Source organism: Scophthalmus maximus, chromosome 18, assembly GCF_022379125.1.
Source record: "Scophthalmus maximus strain ysfricsl-2021 chromosome 18, ASM2237912v1, whole genome shotgun sequence".
In the NCBI taxonomy this organism is placed as follows: domain Eukaryota; kingdom Metazoa; phylum Chordata; class Actinopteri; order Pleuronectiformes; family Scophthalmidae; genus Scophthalmus; species Scophthalmus maximus.
This window is the reverse complement of record NC_061532.1, coordinates 10284329-10304741: the sequence shown is the minus strand read 5'-3', so window position 1 is coordinate 10304741 and position 20413 is coordinate 10284329. Positions and strand designations below refer to the sequence as shown.

The following is a 20413-nucleotide window of genomic DNA, read 5'->3' as shown; positions in this document are numbered from 1 at the left end:
ACAAACACAAATATTCCCAGAAGCATAACAAAAAAAAAAAGATTTATCTCTCACTTTCCCTCAGTCACTCTCTCACACACACACACACACACACACACACACACACACACACACACACACACACACACACACACACACACACACACACACACACACACACACACACACACACACACACACACACACACACACACACACACACACACACACACACACACACACACACACACACACACACACAGGTTACAGTGATGGACTGTCTATTTATTCTTAGACATATCTGAATCTATTATGCCATAAGTGCTCACATCTGTGTGTTTACATGCGGCATCTTATGACCTAATGAAATTAAGAGCATTGTTCCCCTGGGAAGAAATTTCCCCCAGTGATGTGCAGCCCAACAAACTGTAAACATACTCCTGCGCCAGCCTCCTCGCAAAACACACACAAACACACGCACACCGTCAACGCTAGTGGTCTGACTCCTTTAACTTCTAAACTCTAAATCTAAACCTTTGTAGTTAACATCTTGGGCCATCCGAGCGGGGCCCTTGTGCAGGATGGATGTGAATTACAAGGCCATATTTCACCAGGAGAAGCCCAGGAGGATTAAATAAGAGGAGGAAAGAGACAATTTGGTAACCAGGGAGGAAGAACAATAACAACAGGGCTGAATCATAAAGAAGTTATTTTTCTGTTTTGTTTGGGCACAGGCCAGGCGGGAAAAGTGTTTGCAGCGGTCTCAGCAGAAGAGCTGGTTCAAAGCACACAATGCACAAATGTATATAAGCAAAAAATAAGTCACTGATGATACATGCACTCTTGCAATTCCATGTGCCTGCACGCGGACTCATGCACGTCCAAAGTTGTGTTGAGTTCAAACAACTTCATCTCATAGAGATTATATGTCATTCTTATCAGTTTCATACAGTGTTGTGCAAATCCACATAAAGGAGAACAGATCGGATCAGCTCAAAAACATGGCAAACACAAATGCAAATAAAGCCCACGATCAGGTCACAATCAGCACAGGACGTGGCAGCGCACATGACACCCCAGGACAGCATTTCATTCACGAAATTCATTCATGAGCCACGGGAACGGCTGTGAATTCTCTCCTCGGTAACACAAACATTCCCGGCCGCCTCCAAACTTTACTACTTCTCCTCTTTTGTAGCCTGTCCAGAATTCCCTGTGGAGCATTTACTGGCCAGATGTGCTCATTTTCCTTCGAGACGTTAATAACCCACGTAGCCTAAATGTCAATGCACCGTAAACATTGAGGGAAAAAGTCACACATTGTTGTCTAGAAATGGTGTTAATATAAGCCGGTTAAGTGTAGTATTGGCAGGCGAAGACGACTGCAAAGACAAATTTGTGAACACTCTTTTGGCAAAAGTCAACTGACATTTTAACCCTTACTTGGACGTTTAATGGCTCAAGATTAGTTCATAACAACTTGAGTAATAACATTAAGTCATGAGCACATTTTGCAGGACAGAGTGTAGAAAACTTTAGCTTTTCTTACCTCAAATACCATCAAAGCTTTGTATGTTTGATAAAAGATGGTGGCTTTCACATTTCTCTCTCTCTGAAATGTTTGTCTTTACCGCTGTGTTTTGAATAGTTGTCACCGGAAGTCGTCATCACGCTGAAGTTCACGAGGTCACTTGAGTTTTATTTTGAAAAAGCCAATAAGCGGAAGTGGAATGCCTTGCGAGTGCCCGTGGAGGAAGAGGGTTGTCCACAACATTTCCCCGTCAAGTGGTTGGCTTGTGTTTTGGGGGACACAGCGGAGAGCTAGCTGGAGAGGTAGCTATCGTTCTAACGCAAACGTTTCGAATAGACGCGTTTTGCTCACGTGCAGAATCAACGGGGGGGGGACACCGGAACCAGCTTGTCCTCTGCGTAACGTTTGACTGCTAGCCTGCTAAGCTAACAACTTTTCATTCATTATCGCCAGTGCACTTTTTCTTTGTTGCTAGCTAGCGGATAGCTCTCTTCACAACATTAGCTGGGCAGTCGGGGTGTATTTGTTATTCTCCGTGGTCGGTCGTCTTTCTCACTCTGCGGAACATTGGCCGTTACAAAAACGAAGTTTTCATTCAGTTCTGCTACAGCGGTTTGTGAGAAATAGTTGCCATAGCATCCGGCCAGGCTAGCTAGCATCATTTCCCCCAAAACACGTACATCAGTGGCGTTACTATGCAGTGACGCACCGCACTGGGGTCAGCGATTAACACGCTGTAACGCGAGTAAACCCACACATGATAAACTGTATGATAAACTGCCACGCACATGCAGCAGATGTGGCCGTTCGCCTCTCGGATCATATTTTTCTACGTGTCGCTAACGTACCATGCTAACGTAAGCTAATGTGGACAAAATAGCAAAACAAGTAAATTAGGAAAGGGTCATTTGGTTGTTCTCCAAAGTGTTTGGAATAATGTACTGTATGTCTTACAGATGTCTGCGTGATTCCCGTTCTGAGCCCCGCTCACAAAGATCTCAAGTAGAGAGGGACCCTCATAGTTGGAGAAACCAGAAGAACTGGTGCTGCAATTTAACACCTTTATGCAGATTTACTGTGAGTGCATCACCACTTCCACTTTAACTAGCAGGTATCCCTTTAGGCAAATACAATGAAAAGAGGGGCACTGGTCATGTCACTACAGTACATAGCTTTTTGTGCATGTCTGATAGTTTTCAAGCTATGATTTTCTCACTCTTAAAATACTAATAAACCACGGGTGCCTTTTTTCTCTGTGCTCACAGTGAGTCTTGTCTCCTTGTGCGACCGTCCATGAAACGGTGGTGATGGTGATGTTGATGAAGATGAACGTGTGAGGAGAAAGCCCCCCGTGGTAACCTTGCTGCGCCGCACACTTCCTCATGGATTCCAGCAACGATGAGGCACTTGACATCATTATCACCAACGTGGTCGCGACCTTCAGGACCAGGTGCCACCTCAACTTGCGCACCATCGCCCTAGAGGGAATCAACGTCATCTATAAGCCGGATATGGGGGTGAGGGAACAACATTTACTACAATAGAGAGATTCTAACTGCCGAAACTCGAGACAGCTCAGATATTTATGTATTTGCTCAACGGTTTTTGCCAATTGTAAGAATGGAAACTGGACCTTGTTGAAATTAGACCACTCCTTCTGTTCGCAGAAAGTCCTGATGAAGCTTCGCAAACCCAAGATAACGGCCTCAATTTGGTCGTCGGGGAAAATCATCTGCACTGGAGCAACAAGGTAGACACACGAAACACAATAACACAAAGTTTTGCCATTTTGGCTGCTTTTGGCCTTGGCTGTCTTGCCTCTTTATTTTCGGTGCAGTAACGGTGGTTTAACTGACTGAGCGAGTTTCTACATCAACTGTCAATATTAGACATTTGAGCTAGTAATTATATCTTCTGTAATCAGCCATCTTATGTTATCACAAGTGACGACTTGGGTTGTTGGCACCCTGAACCCATACAGGTTGCCACGTCCTGTTTGTGTGTTATGTTTCTTGAATGCCAAACTATTAAAAGTATATTTACCACTGTTATGTTGACTCTCACTCTTGCTCTCCTCTTTTGTTCAGCGAGGATGACGCTAAAGTGGGTGCCCGCAGGTTAGCACGCACTCTGCAGAAACTGGGCTTCAAGGTGAGAATGATCACACGGCTGATCACACAGCAGATATTACAATATCTGTCTGGTTGTCTAGTCTTGTATGGAAGGACAAAGTTTAACAGTTATTTTGTCATTTACAGCTGACACTCGCAAGTATTTCAGAAACAATTTCAGGAAGAAATCTGAAAGAGCCATTGCTTCGAGTTGTGTATCACAGTTCACTCTAATTTTAAAAAGATGTTATTAATGATATACAGTACATTAATATATAAAGCATTGTAATCTTATAGGTCAATTTTTAACATGTCTCCTTGTCATAATATAAAAAGCATGTACTTATTAGTAGTAATAATACATTAATAAATTGATATAAACGTTTGCACGCTGTCTGTTCAGGTTAGGTTTTCAGCCTTCAAAGTGGTGAATGTGTTGGCAGTGTGCTCCATGCCCTTTGCAATCCGCCTCATCGACTTCACTAAGAAAAACCGACCCATTGCTAGGTAAACATCACACTTTGATTCTTATTCTTATTATTATCCTGCTGTATGAAGGTTTAAAGCCCTGTTTAAAAAGCCTTACTTAAGGATAGATTCCATATTTGCCAGTATGGGATGCCCTCTAGTGGTGAGAGGATCAGGTGGTTTCTTAAGCACCTGGTTTCATTATGCTGCATTGTTTTTTTTGTGTTTTTTTTTTTTTACAGAAGAGCCATTTCTAAGGCACATTTCAAAGTGTGTAACAAAGAGACAAAGTGGCCAGGTTGAGGGAGTTTTTTTTCTTTCTGCACTGGGTATGGACTATTCCCCCCCAGTTGACTACTTTCCCCCCCACTGGTTGGCTACTCCATGTCGTTGTGAAAAGCCCTGATCAGGATACCAGTGTAGAGCGAGTTTATTCACAGGTTTATATGACAACATATGGAATACTTGCATATGGCATCATGTAAATGAAATAGATATGCGCACTAAAGTATTTGATGTGTGTGTGTGTGTGTGTGTGTGTGTGTGTGTGTGTGTGTGTGTGTGTGTGTGTGTGTGTGTGTGTGTGTGTGTGTGTGTGTGTGTGTGTGTGTGTGTGTGTGTGTGTGTGTGTGTGTGTGTGTGTGTGTGTGTGTGTGTGTGTGTGATGCTTCTGTGTGTGTGTGTGTTAGTTACGAACCAGAGCTCCATCCGGCTGCCACCTACAGGATCAAACACATCAAGGCCACCATCCAAGTGTTTTCAACGGGCAGCATCACAGTTACAGGTATATATACACACACACACAATTTCTCTCACCGTGTTTTTCACGCAGCTAGATGGCACACCAGTTTAAGGGTTTGAGGTTGCATTGTCGTAATGCACTTTTATAACCTGGTAACTGGAAAAGCAGTTTTTAAATAATCTAATCCCTGTAGGAATTTATCCCGAGATTGAAATGGTTTATGCCCCTTTTTTATGATATTTATTAAGCTCAACTTGACCCAAACAGGGAAGTTCCTGTTGTTGATATTTTCTTGACAGCCCCCCCCCCAACATAATGACTTCTGTAATTATCTGTATGTGACTTAATTGCTTTTTTTTATTGTACTTAATATATGTTCTTATACACAACTCACCCCACTGTTCAACGATATAGGACCCAATGTGCAAAATGTTGCCAGTGCCGTGGAGCAAGTCTATCCTCTCCTGTTTGAGTGTCAGAAACCTCGCTGCAAATAAAGCAGAGGTGTGTTCAAGAAGATAGAAGAAGTGAACGAACGAGGAAGCGCCTCACCCGAGGAAATAGTCGCCTGATTTTATCACTACATGGCAACGCCCATAAAATGTCGAACCTGATCGACATACCGTATATCCTTGATCTTGGATTTTTAAGAACTCTCAGCAACCACACTTGGAGTTTTAAAATCTCCCTCACAAAAAAGTCAGTGTTGTTGTGGATTCTGTGGCTCTTGTGATTTTTTTTTTTTAACAGTCTACACATGCAAATGTCCTCCAAACTTCAGCAGAGACCACTCCTCCAATCCTGACTTAAACTGGAGGGGGTGGAAGTATTCAGCTCTCACTCTTTATTCGCTCTGGCTGCATTTGCATGGACACAGAAAGACCAGCTTTCACCAATCTAACCATTTTAATGCTCAACAGCGGTGAAGAATCCATATTTTAACACTGAGACGCCTCACCATTAACTCTTCAACAAGTTGTCCAATTTACCACTTTTTTCTCGAAGAATCTCCGTCCGTAACTTATTTGTAGAGACGTGAAAACAAATACATGGCATCGCTGTACTACCCTCACTTTCACCTGAAGAGTCTGGACTATACTTGTAAAAATGCTCACAGTGTGCATTCCTTTCCTTTTCTCCTTCGGTTGTCAGTTCCATATAAATTTGTCTCACTACTGTGGCATTGGATGAGAATGAACACACGGTACATCACTGTTTTGTTTTGTTTTTCACATTTCCCAGTAGTTTTAATCACAAGCTTACTTTGCAAATATATATATATTTTTTCCGGTTCATTTTGGACAATGAACAAAATTAGATCGATGTCCTAAATGTTTGAAGTTGTGAAAGCTTTTAAAAGGGCTTAGAATATTTTAATATTAAGGTGGTGAGTTGTTGAGCCACAGACCTGCTCTCACAGAGTTCCTGGCTAATAGGCAATAGTGGCACTGAGACGAGACCCAACACGTTCTGCTTTCCAATAGGTGGAGGTGTAAAAGGCTATGGAAACACTGTCCAGAATTGGTCCTGGTAGTTAGTCAGGACAGAGGTCAAAAGTAGAAACTCATTGCGAGAAAAAAGGATGCGTGATGTGAAGACATCAACTCTGTTTTAATCATTCAAAGTTTGATCCGCAGTTAGAACAGTCAATGTGATCATTACTAACGGTGTATAAAAAACGATGCCAAACCTTCCATAGAATACCCTTCTCTTAAATGTCAGTATAAGGAAACGTTTGTGTGTTCACATGACTGCTAACCCTTGTGCTGGTTCTGACGTCCACAGAGGGAACGTCTGTGTGTGTGTGTGTAAATAATAAATGCAAGTGATGGGAAAGATGTTGTCTGATGTTTGTGGGATGGTGTACTTTTTTTTGAACCGGTGTCAACTGAAGATTTGTGACACTTGCTTAGAATTTTGTATTTTGTATAAATAAAAGGTTCATGAAAAAAAAAGGACAAAAACTCACGTTTGCACTTCTTTGTCCTCATTACAGTTTGTATTCACCACTTTCAACAGGATACCCCATATGATGGTTTGAATGGGATACATTTTTCAAATACACCTACATTCACAGTACAGATTAAAAATGTACAAATTGTTAAATGTGAAAAAGGTTCACACATTATTATTTTCTTGCAGTAGAACATTCAACTTGTTAATCGACTAAGTATAATTTTGGCATCACTGACAAAGGTTAAAAAAAAAACTAAAAAAACTTTCTCACACTAAAACTGTAATCGATAAATTATTAACCCTTTAGACCTAATGGGTTTGGATATATTTTTTCTTGATTTCTTCTATCAGGATTCAGCTGTCAAACTGGAGCTGGTCGTGTTCATTCATTACCGTTGATTACCGTTGTCTTGTTCCCATAAAATATGAACGAGAGACGGAGCACTTCCTGAGACTAATGTGGCCACACACACACACATTTTACAAGTCAGCCATGCTGACTTGTAAACTATACTGGTGTTACTTCTTCACATGAAGCAGTATGTAAATACAGTCATGTTGCAGAAACTACATCTAATCCTTACTCCGGAAATAACCAAACGGTGTTAAATATTCTGCCACTTGAGGTGAATAGTGTTGATATTGCAACAAATTTAGTGCAATAAATATCGTGATGTCAGGTGAGAAAAAAACATTCACATGACTTAAAGACTGCAGTCGTATACATTCACCATGAATCCAATGGGTTTCATCTGCTCTGGGCTAATTTCAATCCTGAGGCAAATGTGGAAAATGTCCCTCTCTGCATTGCAACATTATTCATTTTTTACAATCATTTTTAAGCAATAAAAATCTTATTGCATATATGTATATTATACTATCTCCCATCCAATCCCGGTTGTTAACCTTTTATCATTTTATATTTCAGCGTATGCAACAGGTGACTCTGATCTGGTTTGCTAAACAGGCAGCGTGCATATGCTGCAAACTTATTTCCCCCCATCTGTGGATTTTTAGGAAGCAAGCGTGAACCCTGAGCTGAGCTACCCTCATTTGAGTAAATCAATTCTCCATTATTTGATCCTCTGCTGTTCATCATTTATGTTTTCTTCCTTCACCTCTGTAGCTAGAATTTACTACATGCATATGTCCGAGACATCACAATAAGAACTGGCTGCAGGCACGTAAAGATGTGAGTGAGATGTACGAGTTATACACTAAATTCTGCACAGCACTACTTCTTGATGCTTGCTCTTGACTGGGCTGGACAGCTAGATAGAGGACTCAGATGTCCACTGGCATCTCCCGGGTTGTGATGTCACTGATCAGACTCTCCTGAGGCTGATGCTGCCTGCAGAGACCCCCCGGGCAATGCTTCCTGATAAAGCAGAACCAGATAAAGAGAACAACGTCACAAACTAGTTTTTCAAGATAAATGTGATAACAACGGGGTCGTGTGTAAGCTATCGCTCACTTCTTGGCCAGTTCTTTGGATATCTCCTCCAGCGTGCGACCTTTGGTTTCAGGGACACAGAGGATGACAAACACCAGGAGAACAAAGCTCATGGCGGAGTAGAGGAACATCACATTGGGAACACCAATCTTTTCTGGGAAAACAGCAACAACAACAAAAAAAATAGGTCTCCAAAATGTCTGCACATTATCCCAATCGTACTGTACATGCTATTGCTTTCCTACAGTTGTGTTAACTGCTAAACCTGAAAAAGTGCATATAAGTGATATTCTGTGTTTTAACAGTGAGCTGTTTTAGTTGTTAATCCTCAAGTCTTATGACTCAGATGCACAGTTTGACTAACCCCCTAGGAAAAACACATCTGTTTTTTCAGAGGGACAACTAGTAAGACATTTTCTCCGGCCATAAACAGAGCAGCGCTAAGAAGAGTTTCCTGGTTGTTATCACGAACCTCGCATACATTCAGCTGTCTTTGCCTGTCCTGGACAAAAGTTGAAGATACAAAATGGAATCTGCTTTTCATTTCTTGCCAACGTTTATAGGCAGATTCTGTGAAAAAAACAGCTCTACCACAAAGGGCCCGAACATACATTTAAAAAAATGATAACAAATGACAAAAATCAAAAAACAACAACACAAACACACGTACCAGTGAGTGTGAGGAAGGTCATGGAGATGAGCAGGTTCGTGGCCCAGTTTACAGCCGACACCACAGACACAGCTCGGCCTCGGACTCCCATTGGAAAGATCTCACTGAGAACCACGTACACCACTGGAGAGGAAAGAAAGCATAGACACATACATACGAATGAGATTCTTGAGGTATAAATAGAAATAACAATAATAATGTCTTTTGTGTTGGGATTTATAGAGATGGTGTGAAGCTTTGAAGTCAGGGGTCGGGGGCTTTATCTGGGGAACTCGGTCATTTCAATCTATACTTAACTTGAGCATAGTTATTGTGCCACAGTCGCCGTTGTACTTTGCACTTAACAGCACAATATGTTGGGGTCATTGGAACAAATTCAGTTGACATGCAAGTAAATATATATATATATGCATTGTACAGGATCTTCTATATTGGGGATACAGCAGAAATAGCCTGTTGTTCTCTTCAGCTAGGGTTTCTGGCACTTTCTTCTTGGTTATTGCTGGTAATACAAGTTTGCAAAGATACTACAGCACCAGAGACAAATGTGCAATCCTTGTTTTAAACAGAACAACGTGCTGATGATTAAATACAATGTTTATGAGCAATTGCTAGTTATTTTTCATTTGTGTGAGCATGCATGTGCAAAGGGTTCTTACTTGGCCCGAGGCCAATGGAGAAAGCTGCCACATACACCAGCAAGCTGATCAATGATGCCCACTTCAGAGAGGGAGACACCTCTACTTGAGTACTTCCTCCCCCAGACTCCCCGATCCTGTCATCCTCTACGTTAGTCTTCTGTGGCTCTTCACTGTTCCAGTGGCCGGGGAGGCGAGTAGAAAAAATGTCACCGTTGCCCAAGTCTGCAGAGGTCCAGTTTAAATCCCACGGGGTGTGCGTGTCGTTTGGTACAGTGTGACTTTTACACAGACTGGTGAGGTGCGTGTGGCTTTGTAGCGTTAGTGTACCGAGCACAGCCAGCGAGATTCCCATTGCAAGGGCGCCCACGCACAAAAAGCTTTTAGTTCCCACGCGGTCGACCAGCAACACAGCGGGGATGGTGGCGACTACTTTGACCACTCCGAAACCTGTGGACGCCAAGGTTGCTGCAGCATCACTGTTGAAGCCAACGCTGCGCAGGAGTGGTGAAGCATAGGAGAGGATGTTAGGCTGACCAGTAGCCTGCTGGAGGAAAACTAAAGCCACACCTATTAGTACCCGTGAACGTAGGTTGGCCTTGGAACTGAACAACTCAAAGACGCTGTGCTCCGATTCCTGTTTTAGTCCAGTCTGGATGTCCATGAGCTCCGCCTCTACCTGCTCCTTAGCTCCACCCCTCAGTCTGGCCAGCACTGTCTTGGCCTGCTCCACTTTGCCACGAGTGACTAGGAAGCGTGGGCTGCATGGGAGGAACAAAAGTGCACCTATTTGCAGCAGTGCTGGGGGGATCACGAGTCCAAACGTATACACCCAGCCGTGGGGCAGAGTGGCGAAGGCGTAGCTGCAGCTGAATCCCAGCATTACACCCACAACCAACAGCAGCTCATATAGCGTCACCAGCAGACCCCTCCTCTCCCTCGGAGAGATCTCTGCAATGTACAGACACGCCGCTGTCCCCGACAGCGCTGTCCCCATGCCGACGATCACTCGGCCCAGAGTGAGCGCGACAAGCGACATGACAGCAATGAGCAGAACAGTCCCCGCCACCACCAGGGCGGCGCTCAGCAGCAAAGAGCAGCGGCGGCCGTAGCGATCCAGAACAGGACCTCCGGCGAGGCACATGAGGAGGGCGCCAAGCAGGTGGGAGCTGACCAGCAGTTCCTGTTCCCGGCAGGAGAGGGAGAGGAGTCCGCGTAGCTGCAGCAGGACGCCGGAGGTCAGGCCCATTTCATAGCCCAGCATCAGGCCACTGAGGGAGGCCGCTACAGCTGCTACCACCACCAGCCAGCTGCAGCCTGGTAAAAGGGACAGACACACAGAGTTAGAGGAAACACTGACGTAGATTTCTTATTGATAATCGCTAAACAAAAGTTATCAACCACACTTCTCTGACCCCATTTTATGAGCAAGACATTGGTCTAAAATGCATTTTCACTGCTCCCGATCCAGAGCTCTCTTGCTCTTGGTCAGAGCCTCTGCGTGAAAGGCAGGTGCCGCTCTCGCCCACATGCTGCAGCACACAGACGCACACGTAGTGGCTCTTCATGACATTGGTGGAGGGGACTAAATGTTCAAAGGTTGGGTCACACTTCACTGGAGTCGATGCTGACAATGCTCATGTATTTTGGATGTAAGTGCAAAAACACACGAGCAATCAGTCGAAAACACGTCGGATGAAAGTCCGTCTCTTCCAGGTGGAGGAACGCACAGTTTTTCAACCCCCGTCATGTACGCTAGCAGCCTGGAGACCACAAACACATAAACATTGAACAGAATTTTTCGAATAATGGATGATTGATTATCATTAACCATCTTATTGTTGAGTGCATTCATAAATTCATAAACTGTCCTTGCCATAGTGTTCTTGGGCAAGACACTTAACCCTAAAATTGCCTCTCTGATGGCAGTGTATGATTGTGATACACTACACACACACACACACATATATTTATAGTTAACATGACACGCAATTTGTTCAAATGTATTTGAATTGGATTAAATGAATCCAGCCTGAGTAAGAATCTAACAAAACTAATATAAAAGAGCAGCAAAGTATGCAAAATACACAACAACATGCTGAAGCCCCCATGTCACAAGCATTTGGCTTGTTAAGTGCGAGATGCTGAAGCTTCTTCAGAATCTAGAAGGGTAACGATGTTAAAAAGTGGAGCTGACCCTGTTCTAAGACCTCCCTGGAATGGGGTCAACAAGATAACTATTTTTTCCCCTCCTTCCGGTGATCAAACAAGTAAACGAGTGTGTTCTTGTTTACAGCTTGTCAAGTCTTAAAAGCAGCAGATGATCACATGTGCAGTTGTTGTAATCACAGCGAGATAGCAAGGCCCGTGCAGCAGGAGGGGGACACCGCAGCAGGTATAACTGCCAAATGTAACTTGTCGTATTGTGTGTCTACCTGACAAACATCAGTTGCATAAAAATAATCTTTTTAAAAAAGATTTACAAGAATACCACTGGATGACATGGGAAACTGGCTGCCATGTTTGAACGTGGCACACCCACATTAAAGACACAGATGAGTCAGAAAGGCTGCAGTTCATAGCTAAATGGAGGATTTGGCAACTGTCACTGGCAGCATGATGGTTAAAGCTGGGTTGCATCGAAAAATAGTTACAGTATTAAAACATTAAAAACGGTATGCTGTGCCTTTTGGCAGGACCACAGGGAACCAACAATGAAGTCGCCTTGCAAATGCTGACTGTGTTCTTAGAGGTCAGACGCTCACAGGAAGAATGCTGAAGCAATCCTGCAAGTCATTGTGTGTGTGTGTGTGTGTGTGTGTGTGTGTGTGTGTGTGTGTGTGTGTGTGTGCGGGCACGTGCGTTTGGGGGTTGAGCTCATGATTATCTCATGATATAGACACAAATGATAAGTTTCGAGTGCTGAATGAAGAACAATGATTATTTAAAAGATTAAAGAATAATACTTGAACTGTGATTGGTTTGGGTTGTTTGTTTTTGTCAGCACGAATACTCAAAAAGTCATCGATGGGTTTGCATGAAAATGCTATCAAAGATGTGTCTCTGTCATTGTAACAGGTGATCAGATTTTGGGAGGGCTCCAGATTCGGATCAGGGAATTTTTTGAAGGACAGGGAAAAATGTGATCAAAGTCAATTAGTATTTCTAAAATACTGATCCCCCGGGATTTTCATGCACAACAGTCTCTAGGGTTTACTCAGACTGGTGTGAGTTATTGGGGCCTGATTACATAATATCGTTGCCGCGCGCTACTTTTGCATTACTCCAGAAAGTTAAAGCGCATTAACTAACCCGGTTGATGTTGGCCAGTGAGCCCAGTCCTGGAGCACACAGGAGCTAAGCTACCTCACACAGACACATTAACTGCTGTGTGTACAACTGTCTGGCAATGCATTGCTTATTTTTCTCATTGCTCAGTCCTTATTAGAGATGTCGCAATATCATATTTGCCTTCCCAATAGCGATTCCGATACCTGGATATCAGTCGATACCAAGCATGAATCCGATAACAGTGTATTCAACATAAAAAAAACTAGGAATAAACAATAAATTAATTCCTTTAAATAGCTGTTAAAGTGCAGCCACAGCTTATTAAAAAAAGTGAAGTGTAACGTAACGTAAAGTAAAGTATAAATCCAGTAATAAATAACAATTCCTTTAAAAACTGTTATGTTATATTGTGACTTACGTGTAGCCAGAGATTAGAAAAATAAAATACCTTTAGTCTTTATTCACAATAACAGTGTAAAAAAACAAATCTGGTTCACGCCTCTCGACATTCAACTGGACAGGTTACCAATATGTCCCAGTTCTGACACTGAGAGACAAACAATCATTCACTCCCACAATAACACCTACAGGCAATTCAGAGTCTACGATCAACCTAACCTGCAAGACTTTGTACTGTGGCAGGAAGCATCCAGAGAGAAAACCGAACTATGTGGGTGGAGTTTGCATGATTTTACTTAAGTGCAAGGCAAGAGAGTAAATCTAACTGTCCCAGCCATCTCTTCCAGACATATTTGGAAACATGACAACTGGTTTGAAGAAGTTAATTATTTTTTTTAACTGTTACACCATCAAGAGTCCATGTCACATCTTTGGTATCGTGCCACTGCTGTCAGAGTGACCTGCACACGACCACAAAAGCAGTCCAAGACGTTGTTGACTCAGGAGCAACTGGACTTGGTTGTGGTTTCTTGAAGAACTTTCACCTCTCATCCCAGAGGCTTCTTCAGTTCTAACTATGTTGTGGTCGTGAATCACAGGTATTTGGCCTCCGATGGGTGTGGGCCAATCTTGTTGACGCGGGTTATCGGAGTCAATGGAGTCACTTGGAGTGTCCATGCAGTTGTTTTGGTCATAAGAGGTTAAGTTGTTTTTAAGTCTCCTGGGAAGAGACGAAAAGACTGCACTGTAAGTGGGAGACAGATGGTGCCTCAGGCCTCCTCTGTTGAGGGATGGTTTTGCTATTTAACATAGATGGCTTCCTTCACTCCTGTTTTAAACCATCTATCCTCCCTGTCCAGAATGCGTACATCCGTGTCTGCAAAGGCGTGTCCATTGTCCTTGCAAATGTAGACAAACGGCATTAATCCTGTCCCAAAGAGCAGGCTCTCCTGTGTTAAGCCAATGCGTTTGTTTAGCGGTTGTTTAGTTTCTCCAGTATAAAGGTCGGCACATTCCTCACTGCATGAGACTGCATAAATAAAGTGATTTTTCTGTGTGTGTCGTGTGCGGTCTTTGGGGTAAACAAGTCTTTGCCTTATTGTGTTACTGCGTTTGAAAAACACAAGAGCTATGATGCTTGTCGAAGATCCTCCTCAGTTTTTCCAGATACTCCAGACACACGTGGGATCACTGGGTTGTTGTGCCTGAGTGGGTTGCTGAATGAGAATCACCACAGACATAAAAGCAATCATACACAACGTTTGGCTTCATCCTAAATCAGAGTTTGAGAAACATCTTATGTGAAGACATCCCAGATGCAGAAAACTGTTTTTGTTTTAGCTGAATGATCACAGCTTTTTTTCACACTCTTGGAAATTCATAAAGGTTGTCCAGGGGAGGCAGGTTTACAGGGTTATCTGGATAACTTTGCTGAGCAAAACTCTAGAGTAGGACTTTATACAGTACATGCAGTCCAAGTTCCAGACCTGGGCAGGTGTACTCAGAAAATTACTGAGATTAATCAGTGAAGGTGCTTCTTGGAACACGCCGGAGATTAGGGTTAACCATGTTTAATATTAGACTCAAGTGTTTATGGAAGTTCAGGGGCTGAGGCCGGGTGATATAAGCTCTAGGGGTGTGTCCATTGAATCCCAATGAAATAACCAGAGCCACCGTCCTTTGACATCCAGGCTGAGCAACATGTACGCTCTTACTAGAACACTGTTTGTGGTGTCTGTGTGTACCTGTGCCTCTGGGTGGGGCTGGTTTCTGGGTTTCGGACGAGAAGCTGCCTGTGAGGCAAGAGGTCATCTTCTTGTTCCCACTGTCGACGTCCATTGTCAACCACCACTAACAGTATGCCTGAATCAAAAACAGATACACACGACACAGTGAGACAACTCATTTTGCACTCAGACACTAAAAGTGTGTGTTGATGGATAATTCACCACTCTTCAAAGAAATGTTCAAGTTCTTTACGGACGAAGAGAAGTGAAGTACTAATGAACTGGAACTATACTTTGCTTGGAAAAATATAAGCAAACATTTTTTATTCCACACAAAAAAAGCCAAAGTTCTCAAATGTTAAATGCTGACTCAACACAAGCACAAGATCTTTGCCTAAAATGTTGCACAGGGGTGTGGCACAGGGATGAACAGGGATGAACTGAAACTTGTTCGGAAACAGGTTTCAGTTCATCCTTGTGCAACACACATGGCCATCAGCTGTGAATAGAGGAAAACCATGAGGGAACAGTTTGCTGTTCAAATTTGATTCAGAAAGTCAGGCCTGATTATTCTCATAAAAAAAAGGTGCACGGAGGGAAAAAAAAGGTGAAAAAAATTATAATTGTCCAGCAGATTCTCCTTTTACTGTCTCTCAGCAGTCCAGGGTTAAATAGTAAGGGACGCCATTAGTAAGTGCTGCATGCTGAAATTTACAGCGAAAAAAACAAACTGTGGCAACACAGCTGTTGCACAGTAATCAAACGTTTGTCCACTGACTTGTTCAGATTGTCATTATATATCTATTTATATCCTTTTTGATGTTATGTCACTCTGTTCAAAGCTACCAGAGTCCATGGACAAAATCTGTCATTTTGAGTCCCAGAGCACGGAGCTGCTGCGGCCTCGGCCATTAGTTTGTTTGTGGTATTATGTGTTTCTTATGAAATACTTCAAAACGCTTCAGACAACAGAGCTGCCTGTAAATTTGCCAACGTTTTTGCAGGGATAAAACTTTTTTCCCCCAGGGGCGACGATGGTGCGAACTGGACCTGAGGAAGGCAGTCGCGGCCTTTTAGGGGAGGCAGTAAGTGTGAATGTGAGTGTAAATGTTTGGGGTTATTTTGTCTAAATGCTGGCAGCCTGTCCAGGATGTGTTCCCCAACTCTCACCCAATGTTGCTGTTCATCCCAGCATGCACCGCTTTACAAACGGTGCCCCATAAACCCACTGACGCCTTTTGACGGCCCTGGATCTGGATACAAACGATCCTCCAAACGAAAGCCGTGTCATAAATACCAGCCCTGTGAATGTCACTATGGAAACTTGCAGCCGGTTCTGTGACACCGAGGCCGCTGAGTGGATTTGGGTTAAAAAAAAACAACAACTTTGCAGTGGTTTGGTAGAGGGATATTACCTCCGATCCTGTTGGGCTGAACTTTGACATTTAACCTCTCTCCTGCGCCTGCTCATTTGTTTCATGTGTTGAACATGTGTTTAGAGACTGAAGCCCAGCTGTCGTCACACGGCCACACTTTCCCAAACCTGCAGTAGAATTTTATTGGTTGTCAGACTTATGATAATATTGTTTGTAAGTTCACTACTGAGTCGGGACTTCAGTCGTAAGGTCATTTTGCAGAGGCCAGAAAACTCAAAAAACAAAAGAAAACCTCACACACCAAACACACACGCACCCACGCACGCACACACACACACACACACACACACACACACACACACACACACACACACACACACACACACACACACACACACACACACACACACACACACACACACACACAGAAACCCTTTAACGCAAAAGGCCAAAGCACTGACTTCAAGTACAGGCTTGTCCACTTTCCACATCCAGATGAAGGCTGGTGTCGCAGCATTAAGGGTTCAGCAAACCAAAGCTGCGAGTCGCAGCAGCGCCTCTGTTCCTACCTGGCAGCCCAGCTGTGTCCCCGCTGTGAGCTCACTCCGCGGCTCGTCGCTCCATTCGCCTTTCTCCTCTGAACCGGGACAAACTTTGTTTCCTCCTGTTCCAGATCCTCGGGTCGCCCGTGTCGGCGCAGGCGTTCCGCTTGTTTTGGTCACTTGTTTGGCCCCGCCTCCCTCGGCCCAGACCACCAATGGGAGGCGCGGCCTTGGCTCCGGGCTCTCCCCAAAAGGAAATCCTATTGGCGCCGACGCGTCTGTCAAGGACTGCGAGGGGACGACGTACTCCTGCGGGATAATGATGATTATTAATGAAATGATTATGAAGTTGTTGTTTCTTTTTTCCTTCCTTGCGCAGAATTTGAATTCGTTTGCCGTCATCCTCACCACAGGTCGAGCAGCAGTGTAGAAACACCTGGATCAACAAGGCGGGGGTCCCTTCCCCCGCGCGTGGAAACAAACAGGAGTGGCCTCCCGCCGGGGCGGCCGGCTCGCGTGGCCCGTTTCGAGGAAAGCGGCGGGACGGAGCTCGTCGCACCTGCTGCTGCGCACATGACACAATGTGGCCTCGCGTCCTGTGCGTCAGAACATTGAGATGCTCTCACCGAACCCTTCTCGAGCCGCTGTCATCTGAATCCTCGCTTGGTTCGACCCGAGGCGCATGTGTGTTGCGTAATGACTCTTTAACACCATCCTGTGGTTTAAATGCTTGAAAACCATATTGAATTGTTGTGTCACAACTACATTCAACTTTGACTTTCATGACTATGAAAATGATATAATAATAATCATTTTATACTCACTTCAATTTTGGTCAGTCCAAATTGAAATGATAAGACCTAACTGTTGTGTTACATTACATCTCCCCCCCCCCCCCCCCAGGAGCTTCCCAAGTTCCAAAAGTTTTACCGTAAAGACTTCCGGAGAGATAAAGTGTGTATGTTTATGAAGAAGAAATTAAAAAGTTACAAATGATTAAATCTCATCAACGTACTAATGAGGAATTCATGAGATAAAGTCATCTACACGAAAACAAGAGGTTAAACTCGAAAAGAAAAGAAAGAAAAGATAAAAATGAGATAAAACTTATATATAAACAAATTAAATCTGATCTGTATTCAAAGACAGAATGGATGAATACAAAATTTTCTACACACTAGAGAGTTAAACAAATCAAAAAACGTATATACTGTATATATACAAACTAATTGTAAAGTTCTATTAACTAAGACGAAATGAAAGAAAACGTATATAAAAAACGTATTTATTCAATACTTATCTATAAATGAAGACAAATTAAAAATATATATATAAATACAATATACTAAGAAGAAAGTAAATCAATTTTTTTTTTCATATACTTAGAAGAAAGAAATGAACCTCGACAGTCCCACAACTCTTAAACTGTGATCAACACCGTCTGTTTTCGTCTTTTTAAAGATATGCCATTCCTCACCTGTCTGCAGCTCAGTCAACTCACTGTTCAGGCCACATACCTGCAAAGAGCATGTCAATTTGATCACTTCATGACTTGGCCAGCAGGTGGCAGTGTATGACTGTGGCTGCTGAGCAGATGTAGAAATATTGCAGCACATTCACACGCCAACAATCTTAAAGACAGAGGCTATAAGGTACAGGAGAGGTAGAAACAATTGTGTAGTGCACAAATATTCCATACTTCTCTACATGTAAAAGCTTTTGAATTGTTATTAATTGTGCCTCTATCGTTTGGTTTTATCCTCTATAAGCATTTTTTATTTTATCATAACTTTGTTTTCCCTTTCGGAAATCAAGAGCAGTGGGCATCATCGAGAAAGATGAAGAGAATAAACACTACTGTGACTGTATTTATTTTCGTGTTAAAATAATAACAGTCCAGTCCTGTTCAGTCGAGAGCAGTGATTTGAAAAGTCTGTAATCTCAGATATAATAACACATAAAGGCTCTGTGCAAACCATCTTTTTAAATAGGGAAATAGCATCTCCAAACGCTGCTGCATGGATGATGTGCAATGATTTAGAAGATACCATTTTGTCCAATTATAGTTCAGTTCATTAACATTCTGTGGCCAATTTGAACCAGATTCACCGAATTTACATGCAACATGTTCAAGCAACAGTTGGTTAGACAAGTCTATTGATGAGTAAGAGGTCAGAGGTCACCTACTCAATCACTATATATATATATATATAGTCAATGCTCCTTTAGTGCAATGTAAAACTTCTCTGCCGAACTGGGTTCCTGAACCTTTGTGACCTGGAGTGCACACACACACACACACACACACACACACACACAGACACACACTCACACTAACATACGTGGACGTCACAGACAGCGTTGTGTAAGTCTGCTGACGTATGGTGAGTGGTTAAAGTCCATTCGACAATAATGTGGGACATTTGGCAGAGGTCAGTGGCTCAAGCTCCGTCCGGTAAATGTTTACCATTCGATCCTCATTCTTAACAGTTTTACTGTTTAATAGATAACTTTAAAAATAAAAAAAACACTTGAATGTGCTAATATTCACTCCTAGATCTTAACAGGCAAAATAAAATAAAAACTTTTGCAAAAAAAAGTACCCGCATATTCCAGAAAAAAAAAAGTGGTTGTATTTATCAATCATTCAAAACACACATTTTAAGGTGTAATAAAGTTAAACTTTTATTGCAAACCAAACATGGTCACTGAAAATTTAAACAATTTTACAATTTACAGTACATTTAACATGAATTGTTACATATACATATATATATATATTCAAGCATACCTTTAGTCATTTTTTGTTCAATATACATTAAAACTAGTACACATGACTCCAAATATACAAACAAACTTAAATACCATCAAACTGCATTACAGCAATATTAACATGGAATGTTCAGTTTCAATGCGGTCAGCCCGTCTGCAGGACGCCGTTACATTATTGTGAGGTGAAGGGAAGACTGTGTGAGGGGGACACAGTTGGCAAGCAGAACTACACAAACACCTCTGAACACATTACCCTCCTTTTCACCTAGCAGCAGTGCTCTCTCTCTCTCACTCGTTCTCTTTCTTTATCAGCATTACCGTTATTGTTTTATGTGCAAATGTAGATACGAAACGTCGGCTACGAGATCCTACGTCTCGCGCGTTAAGGACAGAACAGAAGTGTGTAAAACTTTAGTGCTACGTCGCTCCTCTGCGGCGCCTTTCGACAAAACGTTAAGGTTCGACACTGACAAACCAAAGAGGTGTGAGCTCTGATGGTTAGAAGAAAAACAAAGGCACCTCTGAGAAAAATCAAATGTCCCCCTCTGTAACATTCAGCCTCAAATGACTCCCTTTTCAATCACACAGAAAGGAAATGAGAAGAAACTAAAGCACCAAAACGCATGTAATCTCCGAGCTACTCGTTCAGACCCAACAGGCAGGTCCCTGTGGATGAGGAGACTCAAATTAGAGAAGATGTTTCGCTACATAGATGATGACGATGATGGTTTTCATCATTCATAACCCTAACCCTAACC

At 42.8% G+C, this 20413-nt stretch overlaps 2 protein-coding genes across 4 annotated transcripts; one reads left to right on the top strand and one right to left on the bottom strand.

Annotated features, from left to right (window-relative positions):
* The first annotated feature begins 1657 nt into the window (after positions 1 to 1657).
* tbpl1 (TBP-like 1) lies at positions 1658 to 6799 on the top strand. 3 transcript variants are annotated; one of them, XM_035616672.2, is made up of 8 exons: positions 1659 to 1812; positions 2467 to 2587; positions 2776 to 3027; positions 3178 to 3260; positions 3598 to 3661; positions 4025 to 4128; positions 4779 to 4873; positions 5246 to 6799. In XM_035616672.2, exons 3-8 carry the CDS (start codon positions 2893 to 2895, stop codon positions 5326 to 5328), a joined length of 564 nt encoding a protein of 187 aa, XP_035472565.1. In that variant the 5' UTR covers positions 1659 to 1812; positions 2467 to 2587; positions 2776 to 2892; the 3' UTR covers positions 5329 to 6799. The 3 variants fall into 3 exon arrangements, with proteins under 3 accessions (XP_035472567.1, XP_035472565.1, XP_035472566.1); XM_035616674.2 differs by lacking the exons at positions 4779 to 4873; positions 5246 to 6799 and adding an exon at positions 4332 to 4657 and having other exon boundaries at positions 1658 to 1812; XM_035616673.2 differs by lacking the exon at positions 2467 to 2587 and having other exon boundaries at positions 1686 to 1812.
* Positions 6800 to 6801: 2 nt separating this feature from the next.
* slc2a12 (solute carrier family 2 member 12) lies at positions 6802 to 17067 on the bottom strand. Its single transcript, XM_035616668.2, has 6 exons — positions 16911 to 17067; positions 14984 to 15101; positions 9570 to 10865; positions 8911 to 9033; positions 8262 to 8394; positions 6802 to 8165 (listed from the first exon to the last, which is right to left on the bottom strand). Exons 2-6 carry the CDS (start codon positions 15075 to 15077, stop codon positions 8072 to 8074), a joined length of 1740 nt encoding a protein of 579 aa, XP_035472561.1. The 5' UTR covers positions 15078 to 15101; positions 16911 to 17067; the 3' UTR covers positions 6802 to 8071.
* Between the last annotated feature and the right edge of the window lie 3346 nt (positions 17068 to 20413).